Here is a 12,213-nt window from a genome sequence, read left to right on the forward strand (position 1 = left end):
GTTTTTCTTCACTTTTAGGCTCTCTACAAGGGCAACGGCTACGAGATCCTTAAAATGAAGAATACATATTGTGGTTACCGTTTTCTATAGTAGGAAGCTGGCACAAAATGCCAATATTGCTAAGAGATCCGTTTTATTCAAATTACATGCCGTCATCTTGTTTGCTTCGTTGTCTAACTTAATATTCCCTGCTCCTCTCAATCAAAATTTTAATATCCGCGGTTTCTTACGGCAGTTAGGGCTCCTGTACACGAGTGCTGCCATCTTGTGATCTTTCGACGTACACACTTTGTTTAAGCCGTTTCCCTGCAACTCTTCCAGAACCGCGGCCATCTTGTTGTACAACCCACAGACTGTTTCCCCGGGATAGACCATTCCCTCGGGATATAAATCTCGGTTCCGGTGTAAGTTTTGCGCTCGCACAACGTCTCTGAACAAAATTTAAATCATATTTCTCAATAAAACATAATGGATACATTTTTTCTCTTTTTGTGCTCGGGAAAGAGGGGGAAGAGAGTGTAACGTTTCTCAGGGTAGGTGGCGCTGGTGTTGTAGATGGAGACCTATATTAGCATGTTTATCATAGTAATGGTACCCTTAGTGGCGTGTTTAAGGTAACGTCGCCCCCTCCCCCTTCCCTCCCTCCCACACCTATCATCCCCAGCTTGCGAGTTTCCTCTTCACGTTAAATGGAGCTTTCAAAATTTACTGAGCTGGTTAAGTTTGCGGGATAACGACAGGAGCGGGCTTGGTTTTTGCCTCGCCAAGTTTCTGTGCTTCATCCCTCGGTTCGGCACCAGGAGAGGGGGCATTGGAGCGAGGAGAAGGAAATGAATTATGAGCTACTGCGGCTTTTCGAGGAATGGAGTTCGAATCCCTGCATTGAACGACTAAGTTCAAAAACTTCGCTCAAGCGAACTTTCCAATTTCATTTTTGTTATTTAGCGTCGCTTTTCTGCCACTTTTGGCTAATCGCGACAATGGAGATGAGTGATGATATGATGAAACTGATGAAGGGACACTTACAAAGAACATCCGTGTCCAACCCGGGATTCGAACCCGACACCGCTATTGTCGTAGGGCGCTGTGTTAATCAAGCCACCACAAAGGTTGTCACCATCCATTCTAAACTTTGAAAGTTCTGTGTAATTTTCTGCATTAGCGTCACTTTGTTGGTCCTTTGGCTAATCGCGACGAGTAAGATGAATGCTGATATAGACGCCTGTTTCCGGACTCGAATCCAGAACATTCAATGACGAGATATTGAATAAATGTCTTGTTTTAAGTCTATTTTATCCACAAATAGAGTAATCGGGATTGGACCTACGGTTGAAAGTAGGATCCGAACCATTGTGTCATGTGCCCCCACCGGATATCGAACCCGGGACCCATTGATTACAAGGCAGCGGCGTTGCCACTGCTCCATTGGAGAAGCCACGATATCTTGAGTCGAATATTTAACGCATTCAGCCACCTATTTAATTTGATTTATTTTACTTCCACTTTTCTGCCACTTTTGGCTAATCGCTAAGATGAGGATGAGTGATGAATTGTCGTATCGCACTGTCATAATCACTCCGTCACGGGGTTAGGCTATTCAGCCATCCAGGTGGCTCAAAAGCAATTTGTAAAATGTTGTACAAAAGACCTACTCTCTATGGCACAACAGTCATCTTGAGGGGCATAAGCAGCTTTTTGGGGACGCTTGCTCAGCCCATAGAGTCCCATCGTCGCTGTTGTCTGGCTTGGTACTTCTTCCAATTGTCTTGGCGCTGTTGGATCAACACCGAATTTTACGGGCTCGAACCCTGGACTGTTCGAACCAAAGGTGAACCCTGCCATCTGGTCATGCAAGAGTCCTATATAAAATGTTAAATCCCTGTGTTCGAAATCTTCAGAGAGTGCTTTCTATTAGTTAATAAATGAATACATTATGTACATTTTCCTATCGACGCTTTGAACCCTATCTTGTCATCGACACCAAATGTACACGAGAAAATCTCAAGATGATAACTACGATTATTTCAGTACTTGGTCATATGTGCAGCAGATTGGCAACACTGCCGTCACACCCGCACCTACAAAATAGTGGACGGAGCAGGGACTTTCAACCGCAGGAAAGCGAACGGGGGTAGGACCCCCAGCCATGTGTTCGAACTGTGCTAATTTCCGTTTCTCTCGCCCTCTCTCTGATGTCGCAGTCAAAAATCACCCCTTTCTCCGTATCAACCCTTTATCCGCGCCCCCTCCCTCCGAGAGCGGCTCCATTTGGCTTGAGCTGCTCCTGAATGCCTCCTGCTTAGCAACGACTCGGATAATGAGATCCAGAAGAGGACGTTCTGCGACATTTCCTAATCGGCAGGGATTACGGGGAAAGTCTCCGAACGACACCCACTTAGCGTTGTGTTCGCACATGGCGACACTTGGAAGTGCGTAGTTTGTTTCACTTTATTCCGATGAAATCTCGCCTGCACGCCGTTCCTACCAATTGTTTTGTTGGCAACTACTTGAACCAGAAATACGAAACTTCGTATTAAATTTAATTGGACTCTTTGAAGACTAGGATACCTTCCAGATTCGTATGTTGGAACGTAGCTGATTCGGGTAAGAGCTCCATGACTCAAAGTTAAAATATGTCCCTAGGTCCAGATGAAATCCCCACAATATTCCTACGTAAAACTGCCAACTCCTTGGCTCTTCCTCTGTCTGCCTTACTCAACAAATGTTTCTCTAAGGGTGTGTTTCCTAAAAACTTCAAACGGGCCAACATTGTGCCCATTCACAAAACTGGAGATAAAAAATGTGTAAAATCCTATAGACCAATCTCGCTTCTATCGCCACTATCAATTATTTGTGAAAAAATCATCAAAAACAGGTTACTTCAGTTTACGTCACCATATATCAACACAGCACAACATGGTTTTCTTCCAGGCAGCTCTTGCCTAACAAATCTTTCCGTCTTACTTTCGCATGCTGCCAGAGCTATTGATAATAACTCCCAACTTGACACTATATATTTGGACATTTCGAAAGCCTTTGACAAAATTAATCATAAATTTCTCCTTCATAAATTATCATCCAGATTTAACATCCATGGCAAATTTCTCTCTTTACTCCAGGACTACCTCCATGAGCGTGAACAACGTGTTGTTCTTTCAGGTACCTCTTCTAACTTTCTTCCCGTTTTGTCTGGAGTTCCCCAGGGGAGTGTCTTAGGGCCGCTCCTATTCCTTCTGTACATGGATGACCTCCCTGAAAAACTGTCCTCCCTCCCTATCAATATACTTTTGTTTGCGGATGATTGTAAACTCTTTAAGGAGATCTCATCGCATCATGACATGATGATTCTTCAAAATGCTCTCACAGAACTTGTTAAGTGGTGTCGTCAGTGGAATTTAGAACTAAACCCTCAGAAATGCTCTTTCCTTACTTATTCCCTAAAAAAGAACAAAGTGGTGTCTACTTATACTATTGAAAACAAACCAATCCAAAACGTTTCCACCCAAAAGGACCTAGGTATTATCATGGATGAAAAACTCACTTTTAATTATCATATTATTGCTACCACTAAAAAAGCCATGCGCCTTCTCGGTCTTCTATACAGATTTAGCGAAATTCAAAACCCATCATCTCTTGCTTTATTCTTTAAATCTTTCATCTCGCCCATCCTTGAATACTGTTCCCCAATTTGGGCAATGGCCTCAAAAACCAATCTCACCAGAATAGATTCTGTTCTCAGTTTCTCTCTTGCAATTGTTCGCCATAGAATACCTTCCTTTCGACATGTATCCAAATCAGACACCATGGCTGCTCTGAATATTCACACTCCATCCTTTCGTCGTGATCTAGCTGACATGAAATTTTTATACAAAATAATAAATGGCAAAATCAGAACAGATCTCCTAATCAGTGAATTCTCACTTAGGGTACCCCAAAAGCTAACGCGCAACCTGCAACTCTTCCACAACCCAACCACTAGGCTATCCCTTCTACAACGCTCCTTGTTTTACAGGCTCCCAGAAATCTACAACAAACTTCCCCTGAATGTAGATATATTCCTTCCAGAACGTAACTTTTGTATATTACTGACGAAGAACACGTAAATCTATCCCATCTTGTTATTGTTTTTTATCTTTTGTTATTATTTGTTTCTACTTTATGTTGTTTCAGTGTAAAATGGCCAAATAAGACTGTATCTGAAACTCTGAGTAAATAAATAAATAAATAAATAAATAAATGTATTAGGATTCCAATATGGACTCAGGATTAGGATATGGGATCAAAGTTTCGGGACTCGGACGTGTGACTTAGGATTCTAGATTCAAATATGGGATCCAAGATTCGGCATTCGGATGTGTATCCTAAGATTTTAGATTGGAATATCGGATCCAGGATTCGAGATTCGGATATGTGAACTAGGATTCTAGATTGGAATATGAAATCCAAGATTCGGGATTCGGATATATGACCTAGGATTCTACATTGGAATATCGGATCCAAGATTCAGGATTCGGATATATGAACTAGGATTCTACATTGGAATATTGGATCAAAGATTCGAGATTCGGATATGTGAACAAGGATTCCAGATACGAATATCGGATCCAAGATTCCCCGATTTAGACTGTGAATAAAGATAACAGGTAATAGTTTCTTTTTCTCTTTTTTTCGTTCTTTGTGGCTCGTGAATAGGTGGAAAAAAAATCGTCAAGGGTGAATGGTTGTTAAGTGGAAGAAAAGACATGGCAGCCTTAACTTTACCAAGTAAACAAATTTGTAATTAAACAATTACAATTCATATTTGACAGTGGTTTGGATGTCGCTTAAAACTGAAGGCCCATTCCCGGTTGCCTATTTGAACATAAAGTTGACTTGGACAAAATTCCTGGGCAACCACTGCTTAAGATGTAATCAATTTGCCGACTGGCATTGAACAATTGAAGCATTCCAACTACATACGCTGTGGTGAGTTTCCAGAGGATTCTCTGTCCCATCACTACAGTATCTTAGTGTTTCTTAGCATTGGTATTTTTATGTCCTAAAGTGTCTCATTCGTACTGCAGTATATCAAATGTACCAACTGTTGTAATTTGGTACCGCTTGTTGTCGTACCGCTTCCTTCAACGCCCCAAAAGCAATAACCCACGAGGGCACGAAACTGTAAATACATCAGCGAAGATGATACCACACGGAGCGCACTCTCGACATCGGCACCAAGGGCCAATAAATCTTATCTTTCTCACAGCATCCCTCCTCGCGCATCCCCTTTAACTAATTACGGGAGCCAGTAGCGCTGTTCCTATGCAATCGGAGCAAAAGGACAATTCATTATCCTCCTGCAGACCGTAATGTTTCCCAATACGCCGTAGGCATCAAAGTTTTGGATTCGATTGCCTCCAGGCCTATTGTACGGGCGTGTAATTTTCGCAACTTCCAGCTTGACCCGTTGGAAAAAGAAACCGGTTCCAAAAAATCCTTTCTTTGTCTCCAGCGTCATAAGGATGAATAATGCCAGAGAGGAATATGGTACCAAACCATCTGCTCGGCTTTCGTAACCGTGGAGGAGGAGTAGGGACCTCTTTCGATATTGCAGACGCTGGGTATTACACAACCCAAGAGGCCTTTGATAGAGAAGTGGGTGTGGGGGGTTGCAATGAATGGCTGCACGATTCGGATATATTCATGCGTATCTGGAAAGGTCAGGGTTCGGAACAAATGACCCCATAAATCATTGTGTCCATAAAAAAAGACTTTATTTCTCTTTTGTTTCGGAGCAAACCGAGTTGTGGGTTGCAGCTGCAGTCACGGAACTTGGATTTCTGTTCTCCTTTATGTCTTTTGCCGCCCAAAGTGCACTTTTGCTTGCGAGATATTAAATGCAGTTGCGAGCCTCTCTAAGAAGCTTTGTTCGCTGGGTGTGCAGTCAGGCAGAAGACACGCACTGATGAACTCATCAGCGGCGAAGCGAGATGAAAAGGCTGCTTTGAAGGATAGCACAGGAACTGTGGATTTGGGTATAGGCAGGCCGTAAGGGCTTGTTTGTTGGAGCAGGAACAGTTTAGCGCAAGTCAGACGTCTACTGTAGTTTCTACAATGAATTGCTTGAATTGTTTTAAGTCCACTTTATGCACAGATAGGCTGATCTGGACTGAACCTACAGTTTTTTAAAGTTATATCTGAACCCCTGTGTATGTGCCGCCAGTGGGTATCGAACCCCTTGATTACAAGCCGACGACGTTACCACTACGCCATCAACGGAGGCCCTAGTTTCTGTTAAGGTCTTAAAGGCTAATCTGCATTGAACAAGACACTACACTGGATATTAAATAGGATCTCAGAATGAAATAGAAGTAAAGATTGACAACATATACGTACGTTGTCCAACAATGTTCATCACGGTAGTCAGGTTAATGGAAGAATACAACTTGCTCCATTACTGCCATTTTGACTTCACTTGATGAAAAGTTCTTTCCTGCAAGTGGTTATTTCATCCGTGGGAAAAGGATAAGTCTCATGAAGCAGATCATTTCTTCGTTCGTTGATTTTGAACACTGCAATGGCATTAGTGTGAGGACGAGCATTATTTTGATGATACACTACTGCCTTCATTGTGACTACCTTTTCTCATTCACAGCAAAAAAGAAGATGTTACCAAAATAGTTCTTCGGTTTCAGAAAAACCACCATGCACATGTTCACAGGATAGACGGCAGACTGTGAAGAACTTGTCACTTTAGAACTGCTACTGCCGAAGATTGTTTAAAGTCCACTTTATGAACAGATGGGCCAAACCTGGACTGGACGTTCAATTTAAAGTGTGATCCGAACCACAACGTGCCTCCAAGGAATACCTGGTGATCTCCGTAACAATCAAAATACTGGGGTTCTACTTCGGATATCAGGGTGCATATGTAGGATTTCTCATTATTTACGTACGGTCATGATTTTTGTTACACTATTTGAGACGAGGGGAGACTCGATACAATTCCTCTTCCTCGCATTGATTTCCAGACAATATTTATATGAACGGAGTATTTACAAAATGTATAAAGTAAGATTTGGCTTCACGAAACCAGTGGCGTGCTTAAGAGAGAGGGGGGGTTATAATCCCTCTTTGACTCAGTATTTCTTTATAAAAATAAAAATAAAATCAAAGGCAGGAAAAGTGAGGGCTGACTATTAAAAAACGCAACCCTCCCCCCCTTCGAAAATCCTGAGCACGCCACTGCACGAAACAAGTATGTTCCTGTGAGGTTGCCACCCCTGTCTCTGCGGATTCATAATTTCAGAAGCGCTCAACTCTTCCTCTCTCGCTGGACGTGCGGCCGTCTCCTGGGGAAGCCTGTTATTGATCATTTCATATTTTCCGCACTGGTGATGTACACTATTTTCCTAGATGGGTGTGAGATGAAGGATATATATGCGTGAAATAAATCAAGCGCATTTGTGCGTCGTCCTCCTAACAGCCGCTAATTTATATCCATGAGGATTTTCGTCGCGCAGGCCGCGTGTGGTTGAGGACGTAATCCTTTGGGCGGGCTTTGCTGCTGAAATTCATGTGATAGCATTCGCGCGGGGCGCTCACCTTCCATAATGCATAACGGCTGCTATATAGTCGCCATTATGTACGTACTGTCTCACTGTATATAGTCACACCAGAAGAACTTTATCCTCAAGTTTGGACATTGCCAACGGCCACTTTTTATTTTAAACTCATTTCCACAGAGAGTAAGTTAACTATTACCTTATTTTCCAACAGAAAATATACTATTGTGGACACACGGTGTTATGGATTGATTTTGACTTGAAATAATGCCCTTCAAACTACCTGCTGTCGTATTTTGACACATTCAAAACACTGTGTATGCAACATTTTTGGCGTCTACACAACAAAATTAGTAGGGATACTGGGGCATTGACGAAAAGCTTTGAAATGTAAAAATATATTCTATCAATCGGAATGTATTTTACTGTAACTTTAATTTTCTTGAACGTGAATACACAAGGTGTTGCCTACCCGGTGGAGGCACAAGTGGTTTCGGATCACTGTTGTTAAAGGTCCAGGTTCAATTCCGGTCCAAGAGAGAAAATCAGCAGACGTGAATGGGTTCTGGGCCGTAAAGAACCTTCTTATCTGTAAAGTACAGTATTTCAATTCGGTCCAGGAACCTTTTTCCTGGATCAATTTAAATACGGTACAATAACCTTTTTTCAATGAACTTGGACCGAATTTAAATTGATCGAGAAAAAAATGTTCCTGTCCTGCAGCGGAACACAATAGAACCCATTAGAATTTATGGGTTCCTTGACATTTAACAACCCTGATTCGGATCCCACTTTAAACTGTAGGTCCAGTCCCGATTAGTCTTCCTGTGCATAAAGTGGACTTAAAACCAAAAACTCAAACAAGGTGTTGCTGCAAAACACTGACCACCTTCACAGTATGCAGAGCACAGCAAGAAGAACCGCTCTTCTTAGAAACTGTTTGCTCGCTGGGGATTCGTTTCGATGCCAAAAGCCATCGAAAAATGGGATTTGCTATCCTGAATGTGTGCAATCCTATGGATTACATTGTTGCTACGCATTTATTTTTACTGTCGGATAAGATTCTAAAGGAGATAGTGTGCCATGGAAACAACGCCATACAAGCAACGGTCCTGTCAGTGATCTTTGCATTTTCCATCAGATAGTGCATATGTTGCTTACCGTATTTGATGCATTTCCAGAAAAGTACACAACAGAAAGTTTCTGTTGAAAATGTGTAAGAATGAGAGAACTGATTTTTCTTCAAACAGAAGCGACCTTACCCAACAAACACTGAAACATAAATCCCATTGGAAGAAATTAAAGAAAGTTACAAACAGAACAACTCGTCTTACCTGCACGTCTCTAGTGAACTGGTTGTTGACGAAGATGTGAACGGCTGTGAATTCTCGAATGCGGTCGAATTCAAAAGTGATTTCGATGGGTCGAGCTGCGTGGGAATCGTTCCTCCACCCGACCCAGCCTTGACCTGTGAGGAAAGAGACACAGAAGGTGTTAGTAATTTGCATCATACATGAACCAAATATTAGAATTAATGTGCACTGATTTATCGTTTCCAACAGAAATTCAAGGGGGACTAAAGTTAGAGATCATGCAGAGACAAGAGGAATTTGAAATTCTATCCCATTCCCGGTGCGATGTATAATGTATAATGCAGTTACTAGTTGCTAAGGTGAAGGAGTTCCAATTAAGGGGAGTGGAATAAAATATTAAAATCCAAAGGACATTTACACAGGCCGATAGGCATGTCCGTAAATATCATTATTATTAATTCAGCGGCTCACGTAACGTACCTATGAAGTAGGGACGGATAACGGATATTCGGATTTCAAATTATCCGTTTCAGATTCAACGGATAGTACGGATATCCGAATAATCTGAATATCCGGATAGAAGAGATTTGATTAAGGATTTGTAGAAAATCCGTACAGCGAAATACGAAAATGTGGAATAAAAGAATATGTAGTCAACGGATAAAAGATAAAACTGTCGGGATAATACACAAATTCGGATATCCGGACATTTCATATAATCCCAATATCCCGATACTTTTGATAATTCGAATATCGAATATCCGCAAAGGATATTATCCGATAACCGGATAAAAATTTATCCGAATTTAGCCACCTCTACTGTGAAGCGCTCTCAACGCAAAACCGCCGATGTTGCTGCAAAGTAGTCCAGCTTGAAGAATATAAGAATATCCCTTTACATGCGAAAAGTACCCACTCCCCTACCCTGAACCAGGCTAATTCCCGTCTTGGTCAGAGTATATGATATTGTTCCTTCCTCCATGGGTCGAGAACCAATCACAGGACAGTGTGAACCACATCTACCCAATCGCTTTCCTAAATGAAGAGGACATACAGTGACAGGTGGAGATTCACATCATCATCATTGCTAACCTATTTTGTGGACCTCAGAGGATTTCTAAGGATTAGGATGGAGCTTAATCTCAATTAGATGACAGGGGGAAACGTTTGCTGGCGCTACTTGAGAATTCCTCCAACAATACCGAGCATTTTCATGGCAACCCCTTGAATACGGGTTCCTAAAAGGCAGCTAATTGGATAGCGGAGTGTATTCTCCAGCGTTGGAGATCTTCAAAACAATGACGCTGATCCGAGCGGTGATAACTATCTCGCAATCCGGGCAGAAGGATGCGGCGTCTCATTAAGCAACGATGTAACCTGTTAAGCCAAGCCGATGAAAGATGTCTTCTCCTTTTAGCAAAACGATTTCCATGATATGGCCCTCCCCACATTATTCCAAGCAGTGTTGCCAACCTTCGTAGAGGAAATCTCTTCTAGAACCCTTGTGGCCAACATCTAAACTTTGCCATCTCAACTGGAGAAGATTTATATGCACATCTTCAGTAATTGAGAAGTAAATTTTGCCCCAAGTTATCAAGTCTCAAAAATAGACAATTCATTATACTGTCAGAATCTAACGTGTACTGTCACCAGCAATAAAAGTGGACAAGATATATCCTAAAACATACGCTTCCAACGACAATAAGCGAACCTTAGCAATGTTTCCATGTCAATTTCTGCCACCGCCGCAGAGTTAGGCAACACGCATTGCGGAAAAGCAAGTATTTCAGGATCCAGCTGTATCATTTTCAATGCAAGTGACTGTACATCTAAAATGTAATCACTTCTTCCCGGGTTATTGTTGACCTTATGACAGTCCAATAAATAGAGACAATATGTGTTAGCAAAGGTGAGATTTACTGCTCATTAAGAACTTCCAAGCTCAAAATTTTCCGCCAAAACGAGTAAAATGAGCGTTTCTGAAAAATGATTTGATTGAGTTGGTGTTTTAAGTCCACTTTATACACCGTAAGGCTAATCGGGACTGGATCTACAGTTTAAAGTGGGTTCCGAACCACTACCGAGTATCGAACCAGGGACACCTTGATTTCAAGGCTACGACACTACCACTGCGCCACCGGAGAGGCCCTTGTGGTAAAAGACAAAAGGGGAGGGATGGTAGGGGCGTGGCAACAAATCACTGTCTAACAATACAGTGCGTATTACTATTTAAGTGCAAATTGTAACTGTTTTAGTCTAGATCAGAGGACGTAGCTCCATACTCAATTTTTGAACTTTTCGTTATTCTAATATAGGTGTGTGTGTGTACGTACAGTCACCAGCAATAAAAATGAAATACTCGCCTCCCAGCAAGACGTTATGTGTGTTGCCTAAATCCACGTCGGTGGTAGATGTTGCCATTGGAAATTTGCTTATTAAAATCCACTTATCGCTGTAGAGTATTTCAGGATCTAGGTTCCCATTTTTATTGCCGGCGAGTGTACATTTCATGCTCTTGAAGCTCAATTGGGGTGCAAAATGATACGCCAGTGTTAGCGCAAAACTTTTAAGTTGGCAATGTTGGCTCCAAGACCCAACGTAATGAAGTCGTGTGTCAAGGAGAGTGAAAACCCAAAAGGGCTCAGCGGGGGCGGACGGCTAGCAAGGGAGGGGGTGACCAACCCTTCCGAAACAAGACCATGCGGTTTCGCTTTAAGCTGCTAAAACAGAAAAGCTACTTATCCCCCCCTCACTCCCCATCCTGATTATTTTCAGGCTGAATGGGTATCGCTGGCGGCCCTCTCTCTCTCTTCATACAAAAAGCACTTTGCTCGTTGCAAATAATCCTTCTGCTCTCAGAGATAAGGATCAGGGATCCTGCTGCTTTTGTTTTGTCCTGGGCGGCGAATCTTATGTCTCATTAGTCGCGATCTGTATCTTGCTTCTGACAGCTCTCAGTATGAGTGAAGCAGTTGGCGTTTTTCTTCCCTGTTCTCAATTTTTTCAAAGAAAAATAAAAGGGTGTTGGAACCAGGTGAAAGACCTTACACAAGGTAAAGAATATAAGATGTTGCTATTTGATTGTATTTTGCGTTCTACTAACTCTCCAGCCTTCTTAAACCCGAAGGTTCATGGCTGCAGCAATACAGGCCTTCCATCTGTCCCTATCCTGAGCAAGATCCCTATCAATTTCCTTTAGGTCCATCTCAACATTATCCCTCCATATCTTCTTCTTGGCCTTCCTACAGGTCTCTTACCATCAGGTTTCCCAACAAGAATCCTGTAAACTCCTCTTTTCTCTCCCATTCGTACCACATGGCCTGCCTACCTAAGTCTTCTTGATTTAATCATTCTAA

The 12,213-nt window shown here is 42.1% G+C and overlaps 1 protein-coding gene across 1 annotated transcript in view; it reads right to left on the reverse strand.

The window, feature by feature from the left end:
- Positions 1–12,213, reverse strand: part of LOC145977762 (discoidin domain-containing receptor 2-like) — a 407,841-nt gene that overhangs the window by 74,068 nt on the left and 321,560 nt on the right. Inside the window, exon 7 of the mRNA XM_083110031.1 lies at positions 8,879–9,012. Coding sequence (XP_082966157.1) covers positions 8,879–9,012 — 134 coding nt within the window. The remainder of the gene's footprint in view (positions 1–8,878; positions 9,013–12,213) is intronic.

Source organism: Lepisma saccharinum, chromosome 23 (genome assembly GCF_977018435.1).
Source record: "Lepisma saccharinum chromosome 23, izLepSacc3.1, whole genome shotgun sequence".
Taxonomy (NCBI): Eukaryota; Metazoa; Arthropoda; class Insecta; order Zygentoma; family Lepismatidae; genus Lepisma; species Lepisma saccharinum.